This window comes from Lepidochelys olivacea, assembly GCF_965140295.1.
Source record: "Lepidochelys olivacea isolate rLepOli2 genome assembly, chromosome: 14".
In the NCBI taxonomy this organism is placed as follows: Eukaryota; Metazoa; Chordata; order Testudines; family Cheloniidae; genus Lepidochelys; species Lepidochelys olivacea.
Window position 1 is genome coordinate 10796564 of NC_140424.1, and position 20111 is coordinate 10816674.

At 41.7% G+C, this 20111-nt stretch overlaps 1 protein-coding gene across 3 annotated transcripts in view; it reads left to right on the forward strand.

Annotated features, from left to right (window-relative positions):
* The window catches only part of MMD (monocyte to macrophage differentiation associated), a 30118-nt gene extending 26414 nt beyond the window's left edge, over window positions 1–3704 (forward strand). For all 3 annotated transcript variants that reach the window (XM_084647111.1, XM_084647113.1, XM_084647112.1), the window contains one exon: window positions 1137–3704. In XM_084647111.1, coding sequence (XP_084503237.1) covers window positions 1137–1337 — 201 coding nt within the window. In that variant the 3' untranslated portion in view covers window positions 1338–3704. The remainder of the gene's footprint in view (window positions 1–1136) is intronic.
* The last annotated feature ends 16407 nt before the right edge of the window (window positions 3705–20111 follow it).

Consider the following 20111-nt stretch of genomic DNA (forward strand, 5'->3'; position numbering starts at 1 on the left):
AATAGGTTACTCCTTCCCTCTTTTAAAAAGGACTTGCCTTAGAAGAAGGCTGGAGAATAGTCTGACTCTTCCTATTAGAGGCATCTCCAGATTAATGGATATAATGTATTTAAAGATTGAATCACAGATGCCACTACTCAGAACCACCCCTAGTGAACTAATTAACTTCTCTACAAGAATTTATTATTTAGTGACCATTATACCATGCCATTGGGAAATGTATTTTTTTAAAAAATCATTACATCCTCCTAGTCTGTTCAGTATAGTTTGAAAATGATCAAAATAGCCCATTCTCAGCTCAAATGTCTTGACAATAGCAATAGACACAATAGTCAAAGTATATTCAGAATTGCTTATCAACTTTTTGCAGCATGCATAACTATAATCACTGTTCCTGCAGCAAACCTGAATACAAGCCATAAAATATGCCTTCAAATTCTATCGTCTTGAATGTTGTCCGTAACTCACGGAGATAAGCTGTATACAATCATGTCTCTTTTGCCCGTTACATTCATCCTTATGTGTTTGTGATCTCCCATGTGCGTACTCCACTCTCAACTGGGTAGAATGTCAGACCTGCTCAACTCTGAACATGTCACCTGATATTGCTTTGATAATAGTAACCTGTCGAACATGTCACCACACACAAAATCAAGAATAGCCATTATATTGTAAATACATTTAAGTACATTACAGCTTGTTCAGACTGCTAGAACTGTGAAGTGATGAATCGGAAACAAAACTATAGCAGCAGAAACAGTGACAGTCTAACTTTACACGTGTGGCGTAACATCTTACAATGATCACAAGGCCAGGCCAGTGTTCAGACAAACTGAGGTTGAAACTCCAAGCTGAACCGTAAGCATTTAGGATTGGCTGCCCTGTTTGTTCTGTTCATATTAGCTGTCACATGAAAAGGTTTATAGAAACTCACCCACAATTAGGATCAATATACTATGTACTCCAAAGTGATGTCTCAGAATAATATTGTCTGGCCTTTTAAACGTCATTAAATAAGTCGTCCGTCCCACCCCCTCTCCCAGCCCCAATAACAAGACCTAGAGACTTATTAACTCTCTGTTCCAGTTTTAATTTCTGAAGGCTAACTTTTTTTTGGTTTCCTTGTTAATTAACAGAACAACACCGATGGACTTCAAGAAGTTGCCTGGGGAGGCTTAATTTATTGCATGGGAGTGGTGTTCTTCAAGAGCGATGGAATCATTCCATTTGCCCACGCCATCTGGCACATGTTCGTAGCTATTGCAGCTGCAGTTCATTACTATGCCATTTGGAAGTACCTTTACAGAAGCCCTGCAGACATTATCCGTCACTTATGATTTAAAAAAAAATAATCTGCACTAGGCCCCCATAACAGTATTATTTGATGTAAGGAATTCTGGGGAATTGAAAAATTGCACAGGAAAAACCGCACTGAAGTCGATAGTTCTCTGAGTACATTTACTGTGAACTGACGTTAAATAATGTGTCCTGGAATTGCCCTTCATACAGTAAGCACTGTAAGTAATCAAGGCACTATAGTACAGTACTGATAGTCCATTCCACATTAGTAGAACTGGGTTCCTGATGTTTACTAACCAGAATTTTTGTATTCTAGATTAATTTTACAGTTTTTACTATATGAATTTTTCTAAATTAGTGATTCAAATTGTGAAAGTCAGTGCAATAGCAAAACTGTAACTTCTTTTGTTTTAAAATTGGTTTCTACCATTTTTCCACTAGCCATTTAATAAACATAAATCATGGAGGGATAGATCTAGTTTTACCACCAGTCATCTTGGCATAATATGACTTTTATAGAAATTTTAAATTGTTTTTTGTAAATTTTAAAAGTACATTTATTGAAATGAAAACACACAACTGTCATCTATGCAGTTATTCATATTGCAAACTCTTGCAAGAAAATGTTACATTCCATATACTGTACTGATAAGCAAACATTATACCTCTTCCAAAAGTTTTATTACCAGTGGGGTTGTAAGTACAAGTTTTTAAAAATTATGAATTTCGAAACGTGGTTCTGCCAAGCTTGGGCGTGAAAACATGCTGCTCACTATAGTATATTTAGTTACTTAGGGCTTGTCTACATAGTGGAGTAGTTCAGCTTGCAGGGTGCGATTTGTAAAGTGCACTAACATGCTACACGTTAATTGGTCCATATAGACCCAGATGCTGCACATGACAGGCTCCCTAATGCACTTTAACATAATACTGTTTTAAATAGCACTACATTAAAGTCCACAAGGGAGCCTTTAGTGCACACCAGCAGGGTCTATATCAACCAATTAATGTTCAGCATATCCCCATAGTCCACTTTACCATCTGGCTTATCAATGAAAGAAACAAAGTGTTTCAGACAAGTAGTTAATACCAGTCAAACATTTTAAGACACCTCCACACATGCCATCTATAGAGACAGTTGAATTGATTAGAGCAGACTTTTCAAAACTTGGCAGTATCAATGCAGGTGACCAGCTATTAAATATCCCAGTATCCAAATTACAATGAGGAAGCATCAGTAATTGTCCAGAAAAGTTAACATATATTGGTGCTGAAACATTAAGGCTGGGATATCAAAAGGATCTCAGTGGAGTTGGGTACCAGTGACCCCTGGCTTTGAGTGGGTGTTGGATGTCTAACTCCCTTAGGCCCCTTCAGAATCCCAGCTGAAACTGGTACATTGCAATTGCTGGTAACTTAGAGTATTTTATAGTTACTGGTCTTCACACACTTGGCCTTTTAGTGAAGAAAGCCTGAAGAACTTGATACAATATCTCTCATCAATTTGGGACCTTAAAAAGAGCAAAACTGGGCATATCATATTGCTATTTTCTATACAGGAAAACAAAATGTAGCAAAACATGATTGTAGAACATGTGCATTAAATATCTAGATGTAGAAGCCTCACTGTAATGCTGTTTTCCAGTTATAGTATCTGTCTCGCTACATTATCAATGTCTTATATTAAGATTGACTCGATCCTTTTTTCTAATTTACTCAGTTTTTCATGTCAGTGTTTTAAAAACTAAAAAAAACAAACATGTTGCCTTTTTCAGATTTTGTTCTGGGTATTGCCTGTCTTCAAACAATAGACTAGCACAATAGGGATGTTTTTCAAGGTACTATTTAATATTTCATCTGAACTTGCCAGTGGGTTGTTCGCATATGATCAAATCTGTACATTTCTATAAAATTTCCAGGAAGGGACACTTAAAAAAAAAAAATCAAGACATGGAAATGAGTTGCCATACAGTGTTAGCTGATGACTGGAAAACGGCACCACTAAAGCACCCTAGTCAAATCTCTAAAAAGCATAAAAATGGAACATCTGGGCAGACGTTCCCTTGTATGAGACTTAAACATGTGGATGCCTGTGTTTTTTTTTAACATCTGTTTCCATGTTTTTCAATTCTGTGGGTTCATCTGTTCAAATGCAGCACTGTTAAACCACTAAAATCTAGGTAAGAGTTTGCTTTTTTGTCAAAAATGGGAATTTTAGCTTGGATTTGTTCCATTATCTTTTAAGTTAATTTTCATGGCCAGTTGTTTGGAGTGTTTAATAGTGAAAATGTTTTTTAAATATTTGAACTCGCCAAAACTATTTTGAATTACTGTATTCTAGTCTACATGAATTTGAATGTACTAGACTGTAAAATAAATAAATAAATATTTTGTGAATTTGGAAACTTCATGGTGTGGGGTTTTTTGTTTTGTTTTGTTTTTTGTACCCAAATGGAGTGCCAAAGCCCAGTGCAGGTATGCGAACTTGTGCCGCAATCCTATCTCTGGTTGTAGTGTAGACATACCCTAAAACACTAGTCCAAAATGTACGAAGACCATCCCTGCCCCAAGGAGCTTACAATGTAAGACAAGACACAACAGATGGATAATCCTGCTACATGGATCTACTTTGGACTGTCTTCTGTATTCAGCATTTTGATTCATTAACCAAATTGCTTTTTGTAGCCAATAATTTGAATGCTGAAAGCTGGTACTTGAATTATAATACACATTTTTTTTAGGTTTCAGAGTAACAGTCGTGTTAGTCTGTCTTCGCAAAAAGAAAAGGAGTACTTGTGGCACCTTAGAGACTAACCAATTTATTTGAGCATGAGCTTTCGCTCAAATAAATTGGTTAGTCTCTAAGGTGCCACAAGTACTCCTTTTCTTTTTACATTTTTTTTAGAAGTTTTTTGACCATAGTAATCAGTGACTGAATTAAATGAAATTACTGGGGATATTTGCACAATTTTGGTTTAAAATTAATGTTTAATATTTTTTTCAGGCACCGCTGCATACAGGAGTCTTACTTTACCTCTGTATGGAACATTTTTCTATGAGTCACCTCCAGGATTCTTTATTTAGGTCCAGGTTATTTTAACCTCCAGAGGAATCCTGTGACTGTGGCCGTCATGTTGACATCAGGTGCTTGACTACGACTTTTCTCACGGCTTTGCTATTTTTAAAGGAATACAGGATGCTAGTCTATGCTAGATAATTGCTTTTAGTAGTGAGAGGTGCAGTAAGATTAAAGCTAAAAATAGTTAGAATTTCCTGTTACCAGAAGAATGCCCAGGATGAATGCCTTCCTACTTGATATAGGAGCCTTTTTATTAAATCCCTGTTTCAGTCTCATTTAGGGTGGAGCAGGTCACTTAACCTGCAACTGTTCCAGCTTTAGCTCTATTAAGAACCTCTCTCCTCATGCAGTAAAATCTTAAATAAGTTTGTAACTCATTCGTAGTACATTATATACTGCATAAATATGAATCACTTGTAACTCATGCCATACAATTACTTGAAATACATTCAGGCCTATCATACCACCCTCATCTCCCAGCAACCACTTCACGATGTATTTCTCTTTCCCACAGCTGGAATCAACCACTCCTTTTGTTTAGGAGGGGAAGTTAAGTGGTCCTATAAGCCCCAGAGCTGCAAGGTGATGAGCACTCAACTCCACTCGGGTTTAGGACACATCTCCTCACAAGATTGGAACCTTAGTCAGCTAATCCAAACATTAGGTCTTGTGGGCCTAGCCTCAGGAAAGGGGCTCAGACTGGAAAGTGGTGGTTTCTTTAAAAGTTTTCTGAGTTTCTATTGAGATGTTATTCTCTAGTAGGCAGGCACAAAGTTGATATTCCCATTAGTCACCTGAATGTAGTATTTGCCAAGATAATTGGCATAGAAACTAGCTTTCTCTCTGAGCGATGTATCTCTGTCATCAGCTTATTTTGAATACAAGAGAGTATTGCTGCATATTTCTTTTGTGAAATGAGGACACTTATTATGATGACTAAGGATAAACCAGAGGAAACCAGAGTCCTCTTACAAAATTTAGGGGTAAAATCCTGGCCCCAGTGAAGCCATGGAAGATTTGCCATTGACTTTACCCTAGAGCTGTATGCGCTTACGGGAATACTTTTCACATGTGCCTCAATGAATTAGGAGACAGGTTAAAAGGATTTGTGCTCTTAAATTGTGTGGGAGAGATTTGCAAATCTCCCCCTTAGTTTTTTTTATATAAACAAAAAGCCATTGATTCTAGTCCACTAAATTACTGAGGCTTTAGTTCCTGGAAAAAGAGTTCTTGCTTTCTTATGCATCCTGTTCAATATTAAGAACAATGACGCACAGGTTTAGGTGGCAGGGTATAAAGCTCTTGATCTGCCAGAATGTTATAACAGACGCTGACCTTCTTGCAGCTTCCCTGACGTGAGCAGTGTTACCAATGTCAACTGACAGCCAAGCCTCCTATCAGACAGGAAGTTCAAACCAGATCACAGGAAGCTTGGCTGGAGAAAGGTTTGTGCTTATTCAACACGATGTTAAAATGACACTAGAATCAAACCCACAAAAGCAAGAACATTTAGAATGGTGCTTATTCCAACAATCATGCACTGCTTCTTGCTTTTAAATAGTGTGATGATCTTAGAATGTATCATAAACTACATGGGCACAGTGAGTAATACAGTGCAAGCTTAAATTACTGAAATTTCTTGCTCTGGAAGTTTAAAAGGTCATTCCACTAAAAATCACAAACTTACAAAAACTAAATTCTTTACATGTTACTAATACAGATATGTATTAAAATTAGATAGTATTTTTCACTATGATCCTTTCTAGGGATTTTGGTGGGGGGGGCCCACTTCACTTAGCCTGAGAAATGAAAATAACATAGTCAACATTAATTGGATCAGTTTCAGTTTTGGATTCCCTTGCAGTGGCTAAGGGCTAGTGTTATCAAACTTCCAGGGAAATGTTACAAATCCAGGGACATGGTTTTCACTGAATATTTCAGTGGTTTGAGCATTGGCCTGCTAAACCCAGGGTTGTGAGTTCAATCCTTAAGGGGGCCATTTAGGGATCTGGGGCAAAAATTGGGGATTGGTCCTGCTTTGAGCAGGGGGTTGGACTAGATGACCTCCTGAGGTCCCTTCTAACCCTGATATTCTATTACTCTAAAACCTTCGTATAAAGTAAGATTAGCTTTTGTTTAAAAAAAAAAAATAGTGCCCTTAAATGTGTGCCCCTTTCTGAAGTCAGCTGTTTCACTAATATTGCAAAATGGGCATTTTTGTTGTTGCTTGGCTGAGTTCTGGTTTTTTTCATAAATAAAATTACCTCATAAATAATCACTGCTAATCAGAGCAAAAGTTCACTGTGTCTGTCTCTCTCCCCCGTCAACAGATGTGTTAGAAAGTTGTCCTCGTACTAAGTCAAGCTTAATAAAGACAATATGCATCTAAATACACAGTAACAGTACTTTGGTTAGCATGGTGTCTGTATGTAGAACTCAACACCACATAAGATTGTGTCATGCACTGTGGCTGGATTAAGATAAGGATAATCAAATTTCAGGTTTGATGGGGTACGTTAATATTTGCAGAGGTCAATAAGCAATTATAGTATTTCACCTTTCACTTGAGCATCAGCTGTTAGCAACTGTTGGACTGAACTTTACTGTGATCTCGCACAATTTTATGTTCTTATGCAGACAAAATTTAATTTTCAAAAATCCCTCATCGCTCCACTTCTTACATCCTGATATTTACAGCAGCCTGCTTGGAAATTAATTTCAAACTATGGACTCCTAATGTGTGTTTAAATAAAATAATTATGCTTTGTGCTGATGTAAAAGGATTGGATGTGTTAACCCTATGAAGAGTGGCTGGGAATTTTGGAATATTACTCTGAGGAGCTTGACATAGTTTATTTAATGAACCTAATTCTGACTTTCACAGAAATCCAGGGGTGGGTGGGTGGGTGTGTGTGTGAGAGAGAGAGAGAGAGGATAGGGTTTGGAGTCTCATCTTTTTCTCTGCTATCCATGAGTCTAGCTGAGGAAAACTTGGGTTAAAATATAGGCAGCTGGTATTTACAGAATGTACAGTAGCTTTATAGCCATCTGCTGAAAGACTATACAATCATCTTCATATCCTCTCTTCGCAAATGTTAACATTGCTTCTCTTGAATCTAGAAACACTATCACTAACATTTTGGACCTGTTCTCAGATGAGTTATATCTCAGTCAAGGCCAAACTTGGTGGCCTGATTCTCTCTCACACATTTTTGTGTGAAAACTGGTAGAGATTTCCTATTTGTGGGAGCAATCGGGTAGTGAGCTGCTTCAGTGCTACTATCTGTGGCCACATTTAATTAAAGCTGCAAAATTAGAGGCTAGATTAAGGCCCCTTCTTAAAATGTATCCTTTGCATTTGGACTTGAAAGTTATAAATGTTTCCATGACGTGAGAGGGAAGGAAGTGGAGGGGCAAGATGTAAAGAAATACATGATTGATATGGAAGCCAGCTGCAGCCAAAATCCAATCCCAATATCCATTTCAAGATGGATTTAAACTGGGACTCATCTCCTATTAGTCTAAGATAATTTCTTCCATTTAAAAATAAGGTCAGTCTTCTTCAGCACAAGAGCATCTGCAGGCTCCTGGGATCTCTGTCCTGGTGACTCAAAGTGGGAGAGATTTTGGCAGTTAATGTAGAGTGGTACAGAGAGGCACCGACTGACGCAGATACTTGCCATTCTGTGCCAGTTTGGGTCACATCCTGCACCCAGAAAGTCAGTGGGAGCTTTGCCAGTCATTTCATGCAGCAGGGAGAGGGGATCTGGCTCTTAGCTTCAGATACAAGCAGTGCATTGTTTCTCTTTCTAAAGAGAGAAATTGGCAGCTGGCACTGAGTCACAGTTCAATAGTCACACTTACCGCATTGTATAGCCCAGTCAGTTCCAGAAATATTCATCTTTCTTTCCAGGGGCATGTATGCTGACAGTTTCCCATGGTTCCATCTGTCTGTGCATGAATTGCCTCTTTCTATCTTGTTGTCTCCAATAGGCTGCCTTGCAGTTGTTATTAACTGTCATTGTCTTGGCTTTGGTAAGCTTGTCAAACCACTCCTTTCTATTTCGATCAAAAGGTGAGTTGCCTTCTGGTGTGTTTGTAATAACCCATTTCACTGTCATATGTTTGTTTTATCCCCTTTATATTTGATTGTACCCTATGGTCCTATTTTGTAATGCCTGGGAGGGATTCATTGACTCTCTCTGTAAACCATGAAATAGTACCTTTAATAAAATGCACCCTCAGGAGCCTAATCCAGCTCCCATTGAAGTCAGTGGAGAGATTCTAATGGGAGTTGGACTTTGACTCCTTGACTGTTTTTATTGATTAATCCTAGGTCTTTTATTAAGGGATTGATGTGCTTGGCTCTATCCCTGCCTTTGCACATGCTCAAGGAGCCCTCAACCAAAGGGATTTATTTTCCAGGTGCAAATAAGAAGAATGTGCAAATTACCCTTTTTCCCCAGGGATCTTGAAACCTTTTACAAAGCTGTGTAAGTCCTATCAATGCCCTGGTTTACAGATGAGGAACCTGCAGCCAGAAAAGTTAAATGACTCGCCCAAGGTGATACAGTAAGTCACTGGCAGAGTTAGCAACAAAACCCAGGTCTCAGGTCTCCCTGCTCTAACCACCACACCATCCTGTCTCTATAGACCCAATTTGGCTGGACCTCAGCCATAGATTTGAAATACCAGTGAGCACACACATGCCGATTTCTGCTCTGTAAATAAAAACTACTACCCCCGGGAGCATGATCCCTGATGTAGATCACCCATTTATGAGACCTTTCCTGAACACAGCAGAATCTATATTGCATTATCACCGTATACCATCTGACATCATGCCTCACACCCACCAGTTCAAAAACACCTATTGTGTAATCGGGAAACATGCAAAAGTCCATATTAATTACTGAATCTCGGGGCCATGTAACCAGCAACCATGGTTGGAGTCAAGGTGTCATGCTAATTGTTCAGGAGGAGGTTGGAGATATGTGGGTTGTGGATGGTGGAAGGGGAGGGAGCTGAGGTTGAGAAGGGTTGCTGGTGAGTGGGGTGTGGATGGGTTGGTGAGCAACTGCTTTTTCCCTTGCTTTTTATTATTTGCATGGGGAGGGGGTGGGGTATATGCAGTCAAGCAAACTGAACTCACAACGCATGAAGCTTTTTCATGTGGGAACATATAGTCTGGAAGCAGGAATCTATCAGGCTAACTTTCCAAATACACCGGTTTTAATTAATTCAACTATAGCTTTTCCAGTACCACATAACCTTCTTGGGAGTGCCCAGCTTATACCCCTTGATCTGTTTTTAAGATACAGATTCATGGAACAAATGCAGATTTCTCTGAGCTTACCTATTTCCCGCAGATGGGTTCAGAGTGATTTGTTTTGATAGATTGTACCACTGTTGTTCTCAAGAGTAGGTGCTGTGTCAGGTTCCAGAATGCATCAGCCAGGTTCCATCAGCAATGGAGAGTGATGGAGTGCTCCATTATAATGCAATAAAAATACCTGGCTTGAGACTACTGTGGATTAAGGACAGTGAAGTAGCTGTTATATAGGGTTTGAATTACAGATAAAAGGGCAAATCCATCATTAGGGAAACTCTGCTGAAGTCAATGAAACTATCCAGGGCTAAATTTGGCTATTGCTTTGGCTATCACCTTCCTTAACAAGTCATACTAAAACTGTCTACCAGGATACAAACCAACTGATCGTTAGCCCCTCAAGGCCAAATATGTTCTTTGCTCCTGCATGGGCACTGAAGAATTTAAACACGGCAGATCCACGGTGATACCATAGCACAAGCCGGTAAAGTAGTTAGAAGGGAAATGGAAACCTTGATCTGTTCCAAAAGATCATATCACTCCTGGTCTTTACGTTGCTTGAACTGCTGTGCTGTCAACCCTGGCAAGCTTTGCAGAGTTATTAGTTAGGCGGGTGTTGTCTCCTCAGCCACCATACTGTGGTCTCAGTGTTTTCGAACACACATGTCCAACCACCTGTAGTAGTAACATGAACATCTGAGCTAAAACGTCCTCTCTGCGTGTCTTCCTTCCTGCTGAAGCTTAATACGATAATAATTGGTGGGGGAGTGACAGGTTACATGTTCAACTGAAGGATCAAGATGATACTTATTAGCTCTAGTATGACCCCTTGTGTTTGAAAACGTTTGCTGCCAGGGTTAGATCACTGGAGATAATCTCACTAAATACATATATAATACTTTGATGTGAGGTGAGATATATACACGAAACTCTCATCTCTGTCAGTCCACCCATATATCTATACACACAAAGACGTTTACATATATATCTATGCAGGTATACCAGTATTTATTTATGTATAGCTTCCTCTCTAGTTATCTAAATGGATTGTAGTGTACCCACATTCACACACGTAAACGTCTAACTTTGTGTGTTCCCATATTATAGACAGACAGCGAGATGGATAAATCTCACATATTTCTCACACACATCACGCAGCATTTAAAGCATGAACTATACATATGAAATTTAGATGGGTACCCTGTGTTCCAGCCATAAAAGCAAGCCTCCTTTCTAACAAAAAGATGTTAGGCAAGTGCTATTTTAAGTACCATTTTGCAAAACACATGTCCTGCAGGTACTGTGTAAATTTACAATGTATAGATAAGAATAAGGTTCCAAAACACAGTCATGAATAGGTGCTGTAGAAATCTTTTGTACGTGTTCAAACTGTGATACGGTTCTAATTAGTCTCTCTACATCAATAGAAAAATACATACTATACATATATGCACAGATGATACTTATTTAAGTAGTTCTTACATTATCCCTTGTTTTAGAAGGTTGATGTATGAGACAGATACAAGTATCCATCTAGCTATGATACAAACAATGAACCATATGTGCACAGAGTGTACAATACAAATGAGTGCAAAGAGTCATTAGTTACAATGTGCACTCAGATACTAGACTAATGAGCCATATAAGAATCCAAAGAGAGAGTTAACTTTTGACCCATGTTCGGTGTCTTTGACTAAAATTGCCCATCGAGAAAAAAGAAAGAAACACCAGCATCATTAATGTACTTATATTTGAAAAGACACAGACTTGGGCTCTACCTGGGTTGTTTGTTTGTTTCATTGTTCATGACCATGAGCCCTTCCAGTGTGCCAATCCATTTTGTTCTCCTTCAACGTCCTTCCTCACTCTTCAGCGCATAGCTATGTTATCGCATAGGATTTTCAAATGTTCCTAAGGGCTTGCAAGACTAACTGTCAGTCAGCCAGAGTATGCAAAGTATGTCCTTGGATTGAGGGGAATCTGTTGGCGCAATCAATAATGGCCATATCCTATACACATTCTGAGGGTATATCTCTTCTGCGCGGGGAGGAGTGTGACAGGGAATTTCTAGCACTATTTTTTGGAATTTCCAAGCTTCCTGGATATCAGATGTTTGGCTGGATCCTGTCCAGGTGATGGCGCTCATGGACTTGTACCAAAGCAGTTCACAACTGGAAAATGGCATGTGCCAAAATATGGCTCATATTCCAGTTATAAATCAAGTGGATGAATGAACTCCTCTACGCATGATTGTGTGGCTTGATAAGAACAGGAGTTAAACTATAAATATAACCAGGTCCAAGATTGTAATAATGTGTGTTATCCTTTATTAAGGAAGAATGAGGCCACTATCAGCCTCTCCAGAGATTTACAGCTCTGTTCTCTTGTCTGAAGGATTTTTCCCGATGTTTCTTTCAGAGATGATGGATGCAATGCCAAAGTATTCATTTATTCCTTCATTATATTTTGTGCATTTTCAGTCAGTTCTGGACTCCTGCAAAATGCTTGACCGACAGCTCGAATCTGACAGCTTCTGTTAAGCATTTACAGGATTGAGGTCTATATACATAAACACACGAGCAGTGGCCTTTATTCCAGTGCGAGTGCTTAATCCACACAATAGGTACAGCTCGGGCAGCGTCACTGCTACCTGAGGTTTCAGAGTAACAGCCGTAACAGAGTAACTGCTACCTTCCTCTCCCTATTGCATCAGTGTCCCCCCACCTTAATCCATACAGACCTCTTTAAGGCACATCCCCCCCCCCCCCCGCTGCCTTAAGAGTTCATTACTTTGCCTCTGGGACATTAAAGGGCTGACACTGCAACATTGTTAGTACACTCAAAATTCTGGTAAAGCCATACCGTTGGTGGCACAGATTTTTAAGGGAAGTTTAAGAAGCAAAGGATCCAAATACTAACATCCCCCAATGTGCTCAGGCATCTACAGCTGAAGTTATGGTTCCCAGTTCTAGTAAAAATTCAGCTCAGCAGTTCTGAAACGTAGCAAGAATCCTGTCCGGCACAGCAGGATTGTCAGTCACTGTAGAAAGAAAAAACGAAAGAATAAAAGAATGAAAAAGGGCTGTGGGAAGTTATATTGCAGATGGGAAGCCTAATGTTGTGTTTATTCAGAAATGTTCTGCAATCAGCTGCCAAGCTTTCAGAATAGCTGACAACATGCTCAAGGGGCACTGGTGGACTTGCCCTTTGAGGTAATTGAGTTCTTCAGCCAGATGACAGACAAAGCTTTTCCCTCAAGGACAGTACCATACCCCTCAAGTCCTAAGCGATTTAGACACCAGCCCGCTAAGAAAATCACACAAGTATCAGCCCAAGGAGAGAACACTGTCCTACTCCCAAGGCTCACAACAAGAGTACTCTCAAAGAAAGAAGCCCAGGTTCTCCAAGGGATGCCCATCATTCACATCTTTGGGTATGCCAGAGGCAGCCGATTTGATGGAGCCTCAGGAGTCACACAGGAGCCCATCTGGAGTCTGCTCGCGCCTTTGGGAACATCTGGCTCCTTTCCACTGGGCCCTAGCAACCACTACAGTTAACAAATGGGCATTAGACATCATCCCCTTCAGCTACCCTAGCCCTCTCCTCTTCCTAAACATGCTTCTGATTCAGCAGCAACATGGGCCTGTTTCTCAGTGTGTGGGATTTCTTCCAGTAACTGCGTCTATCACAGAACTCTAAACAAGTGTCCGTAACCTTCACTGACAGTGAAAGAACAGCTCCAAAACGTACCAGCGCTCATTTGACTTTTCTCTTCACCCCAAAGGCTGATCAGCACCCTGAACATGCCTTCTAATGGACTGCTTGTTCCTAGGTACCCAGGTACTCCTGGCGTCCGAATTGCTGTAGTTTCTGAGCACCTCACAATCTCCAGTGCATTTAAATCCTACTACACCTCTGTGAGATATTGTTATCCTCATTTTACCAATGGTGGACAGAGGCACAGAGTGACTTGACCAGGGTCACACACGGAACCTCACAGTGGAGCAGGGAATTGAACCCACATCTCTAGGCTAGTACCCCAACTCCGAGGCAACGCTTCCTTCCTGACCATCTTGTATAGTGACACGTCTTGAATCAATATTTTGCAGGTACAAAAAACCCAGAACAGTTTGACTGATGAAATGAAAACCCCGGATACTCCAGGAGTCCCAGAAGAAGTTCTGGGCATGCTATATGAATAACTGGGCCTGCTCCAGTAAAACTGGGACGTATGGTCACTGTAGGAGAACTGTGGCCTCCCTGCTCATCTATCATCCCCCCTCCCTACCCTGCACGATCCCGAGGGGTTGTGGTTGGTCCAACAGCCTGTTCTGCTAGAGAAGTACCATATAAAAGAACGGTCATGGGGAAATAGCCCCAAGGCTAACCTCCTTCACCTTGATCCCCTCTAGCTTGAAGGAGAGCCCAGGCCAGACTGCTGTTAGTGATATATATTATAATCACAGCAGAGCCACCATTTGCCACAAGAGGGCACCAACTACCAGGAATATTAGAAAACAAAAAGAGAAACTTCATGAGGCAAATGGCTTCATATAGGGGCCAAGCCCTTCGACTCCCACTCACTCTTCACTCATGCCAGACTAAGGTAAACTACTATTATCTGCAACAGACATGTGTGCACATGGGGACGACGACTCACTATTTGGCAAATGGTCAAAGAGTTAGAAGGGAATGGGGAGTGAGCCCTGTCTATTGTGGGCATGTGGCTAGGGAGTTCTGTGAGCAAGTAGTCAGAGTGGAGGTATTTTCATAATGAGCATAGGGCTATTGTGACATCACCATACAGTCACTACACTGCATTCAGATTGGCTATGGGCCATTACTATCTTGTTCAAGTGCAATCTACTGGCTGTCCATGTGTAACTCCTGGGGCCTGAAGCCCTTAAGTAGGGAGCTGACTCACTATTGACTCCTGTTGGTGAACAGGGACAAAAGCAGCCCAGAGCTGCTTGAGAACTTCAGATAGACAGGGTGGGTCCAGAGAGGAGGGAGCCCTCTGCTGGCACCACTTGGTGTGCAAAGGGAAATGAGTGAATGGGCCAGGCCTCATTTGCATTTCAGCTATGTGGCAGTTTGGGTTATTTCTGGTTAAAAGACAGGTACGTTTTGAGTTTGTGAACAATAAAGTGCTATTATGCCTGTTTGGAAATGATGGAACACGAAAACTATACCTAATGTGACTGGGATGAGGGGTCTCCCTGACTGAGACGGCAGTCAGGCACAGTGGCAAAGCTGGGTAAGGGGGCTTGGGAAAGGTTAATGCAGGAGAAACTTTTATCCTTTTTGGGGGAGTGTGTGCCTTTCTGGTGATAAGGACTCTAAAAAAAGATCCTCTGCGATATTGATTCTTCTCCAAAGACTCAGCACAGAGACAGTGTTGAGTGAGCAGATAGAGGTCAGCTAAGAGGTGAAGCTGAGCTGATGTGGCATCTAGGGTGGCAGTGGATGGCACTGAAGTAACTAGGGCTGAAGCCACAGAGAGTAATGACTTACCTGAGAGATTCCAGTGTGCTCCTCCCTCCTCAACACACAAAGCTGAAATAATTTCAGCTGGGTCAGGTGGTAAAGCCTCCAGAGCAGCACTTCCCTTAGGGGCTGGAAACTGAGTTGCCAGAAAGAATCCTTGGACTTCACCGACCCTGGACAACAAAGTGTGAGTGGGGATCCGGGAAAGAAGGAAGTGGCTAGAACACTCACAACTGCAAGACGAGGACTGAGGTCATCAGATAACCCTGACAGTTGGCATCGTACCGAATAAATAGTTAATGGATTAATTGATGGCTTTTCCAAGTTTATTTTGTTGTCTCTTTGTTCAAATCCTTGGATTCAGTGCTTGCGAGTAGAGAAGCCCATCCAGGGTGCCCAGGGCAGTGTCTCTAGTTTCCCAGGTTTCTGGGTGCAGGCTCCAGCCAATGTTGTTTAAGATTTTTGGAAAGAATCCCTAGAAAACTGGACCCAGCCCTTTTTGCTCTCAACAGCATCAGGCAGAAGTGTTACAGATGTGCTGAGAAATAATCTTGCTATCATGAAGCAACTGTGTTGTGTCTTTCCTGCATGGCAACTGACAATAGGATTCAATTAAGTATCAGAATTTCTCCTGTGATTACTGTAACCTGAAGGGGGTTGCACTCAGACAGCCAAGTTAATGTCAGTGATTAATGGGAAGGAAGATGGGGAAAGGAGGCAAAGAAAGGGAATATCAGTTGCCTTATCCTCCAAGGACCTGACCCTGCAGAGCTTGCATGCACACTTAACCTGACTCATAAAACTAGCTCTGTTGAAGCTCACGTGAATAAAGAGAAGCATGTGGGTAAAGGTGGGATCTTCAAAACACTTAGTGTTGGCCTAACTTCTGCTCCCACCGAAGTCCCTGTGTGCTGCTGTCCAATGAGAAGTCAAACCGGGAACAGGAGTGAAAGTTTTGCTGCTTTAGCATTACCTGATATCTTCTGTGGGTTCAAATCAATCAACAGAAATATAATTTGTGTTTCTGTGGATTTAGGTTAACCTAGATATTGCCAATCTGCACCCATTCAGCCCTTTCGTGATCTACAATAAAATCCATTGCCTGATCCATAATCTGCTTTCTATATATTTCCCCAGGGGAAGGTGTTTGGATCCTTTCCTGTCTGTTATCTGTGCTGTCACTGTGTAAATAACATGACTGATTAGGGAGGAGTATGGATTTAGATATTATTCAGACATGTAGGTGTCTCTTCTCTGTCTTTTTGCACATTATAAAAGCCTGATGGATTGCTAGCTGTGGCTACACAGAGAGTGCCAAAGCTTGTAAGAATGGACTCTCTATAAATCATTGTTTAAATTACAGGAGTGCCAAGAAGGCCCAGTGTGCTAGGCTCTGTACATACATATAGTTAGAGGCAAACCCTTCCCCCAAAGAGCTTACAGCTGTTAAGACAGGGAAAGGAAGGGTTATTTTCGTATTATACTGATGTGGAACTGAAGAATAGAGAGATGAGTGACTGGGCCAAACTCTCATATGGAGTCTGGGGCAGAACCACAGTCCAATGCCTTACCCACAAGCTCAGCCTTTCTCTCTGCCAGTGTCTCTCCCATCCTCATTCCCTTTTCTTCCTGTGTACAATTCTGGTCTATCAGATCTTTGTAATTTGTAGTTTTAGGGGACTGGTTCTGCTGCTGTTGGGTTTCTTGTGGTAAAGTTTAGGCCACGATTATACAGCGCCCCCTAGGGTATTGATGAGTATGGGCCACCAGGACAAACATACTGGGGCCCTAGCACAGTTGGAAGTGGTGAAACTGTCCCCCCGGTCAAAACCACACTGCTGCCCCGGAGCTCTGCATGGAGGGGACTTCGCTGGGGTGTGAGAGCAGGCACCCGCCCACTCCCAGTGGCACAGTCCCCAGATGGCTGTGTGGAGGTAGGTGAGACAGCTCGAAGCAGTTTCATCTCCCTTTCAGTCCCCTCCAGCCCAGGTGTACCAGAGTAACCCAGCCCAGGTGTACCAGAGCAGAGGGAAAATTCTGGGGAACAGAACAGACACTGTTCAATACTGACTCTGAGCAAAGACTGCCCCCTACTGAACCACCAGTGCCACTGCCCTGCAGGCCTCCAGACAAGTCCTGACTTGGACAAGGACCTGTGTAGCTTCTAAAAGCTGACGAGGGTCCAGCTTGCTGTGCTAATGGCTGCATTCTCCAAACAGCAGCCTGTAGCACTAGCTATTGGGAGGTTTATGCATGAAATCACACGTCACCTTTAATACGCTCGTCTTAACACGAAGGGGCTCGTCTCTTCCTTACAAGATCACAGGTTTGGTTCCCTAGATTGTAAAAAGTTTGTCTTCACATGCTGGGCCAAGTTCTGCTTTCAGTTATACTGATGTAAATCTGGAATCATTCCATCGATGCCAGTGGAGTTAGGCCAGACTTACACTAGCAAGATTTGAAGCAGAATTTGGCCTTCTGCTTGTAACTGGGGGACTTTTATTGTTCACTGTCTAAATGCCTTGGAGGATCAGAAACCAGTTTGCGGCTATTTTCCTTTACAAACCAAACCCATTACAAACTTTGGCTCAAATCCCCTGTGAGTTCTCACTCAATCGGCGGCCTCCGCATGCAAGTGAAAGCAATAAAATATAATTGAAGAGCTGCCACTTTTCTACTTAAAACTCAACCCAAAAGGGCTTTGCCACAGAGGTGTTTCAAACACCTGTGGCAAAAACGCATCCATTAAAACAAAATCCATCTTTCCGTCTCTCCTCCATGCCCTGAAATAGATAAATAAAATAAGAGGCAGCAGATGATAATAAAACTCACAAGTATTTTGGGACTGCCACTGCTTTGCATATTTATTAAGTAACATGCTGATTTGAAAGATCTAGGTTTACAGAAGAAGAAACGGAGTGTGAAGAACTATTGACCAACTTAAAAAATAAACCAGAAAAGGTTTGCTAGAAGCCAGCATCAACAGGAAGCCTGAGGTGTGTTGACAGGCCTGGAGCCCACTGCTGATTTCCAGGAAGGCAGCCACATTACGAGTTAGCATTGGTAAACAAGTCAACTTGGAGCTGCTGCCTAAGGTGGATTAGTGGTATTTATATAGAAAATAAGTTTTTGACTAGTAGATACAAGAGAAAAGGGCAGAGGGAAAAGCTGTAGGCAGAGTTTCTGGGCTTTTCCAAATTACTACTATGGGCTGGTGCAAAGGAGTGCAAATCACAGCTCTTCCAAAGCCAGCAGGTCTGATGCATCTATTGTAGGTTATATCTCCGTTATATCTTTACATCTCACAGTCTTGAATGTATCCATCCTCTCAGCACCCCTGTGAGGTAGGGCAGTGCTAATATTCTCATTTTACAGATGGAGGACAGAGAGACTACGGACCAGATCCTGAACTGTATTTAGGTGACTAATTCCCATTGGCTCACCCACTCTCCAGACCATTCCCTCCAGCACTGCAGTAGGGCGAAATGTAGGACTTAAGCTGCAAAGGTGCAGCCATGATTTACACTACAGCGGTGTGATCGGAACTGGTGCAGCTTGCCCTTGTTTGAAACGAAGGTTAACTACACTGGTGAAGACTATACTTGTATAAATCGTGCCTGGACTTGGGGTTTGCATTAGTGCACAGACAACAGTGACTGAAATCCCAGTGTAGACATAGCTACTGAAAGCAGCTACGTTGGCACATTTCATTGAAGATTCAATTACGTCACAAAGATTTCTAATAGTGTCTCTTATTACACCAGCAAAGTTCAAATGGGACTTGAGTGATGCATAGATCTGCTGTAGACCAATTTTCCCCAGAGCATGTACACTATCTCCATCACGGGTGTAAAGATGTGACATACCAGGGTACAATCCAGACTAATAAGTAGCTGTGTCAACTCTGACATCTAACCTGGGGAGCCCTTTACAATACTTTGCTGTTGTAGCCTCTGGACTGCAATGCTGCAATGCAATGCAAAGAGCCTTCAGCGTGCAAGTCACTCCCAGCTATGTCTGGGTATGTGCTGAAGCCAGCCAGACACACCCTGGCTCTTATCAGCAACGGTTATACTTCAGATGACCCCAATACACTCCCAGTCTTACATCTTCGCCCTAGAAATGTATGTCCTGTACTGCCCAGCCCGCTCCTGGACAATACAAGCTTACATAAAGTCCATTATTTCTTTAATAGAAATAATATGCACACAGCTTGCCATGCCAGATGGATTTTCCCAAACACTTCAACTTAAACACGTTGGATTAGATAAAACAGTAAAACAAGTTTATTAACTACGAAGAGATAGACTTTAAGTGAGTGCAAGTAATGAGACATAAAAGTCAGAAATGGTTTGTAGAAAATAAAGTTAAAACACTACTGGGACCTAATATAACAAACTCAGATTCAAATAAGTTTCTCACCATGTGCTTACAGCAGTCAGGACCACTGTTCCCTCTCAGCTCCCACACGCGCACACAGATCTTAAACCCCGCGCACACGGCGAAACGCCATGCGCACTTCGGCTTCGGTAGCGGTTGCTGGGTCTTTTTGCTTCTGCTGCGGCACTCCGGCTTGGGTTTTTTTTTGCTTTGGTGGCAGCACAGAAGAAATTTTTTGCGCACATGGCCTGTTAAAAATGAGAGGGAACATTGGTCGGGACCCCTTCTCCCAGAGTTCCATCAAATGCTTCCTTTGTCGCTTCTGGTGCTGCGATTGCAATGGACAGGGAGGAGTGTGTCTTGGTCTTTGCCCCTCCTTTTTTATAGTTTCAGTTTCCCTTCTGAAAAACATTTCCTGCTGGGTACCAGGAGACAAAAGGTCTATAGGGAAGGATGTTCCCTGTGGCTTTTTTCTCACCTATTTTAGCTTCTTTTATCTCCCCTTCCTGCTTGATGACTCTGTTTACTGCTTACATG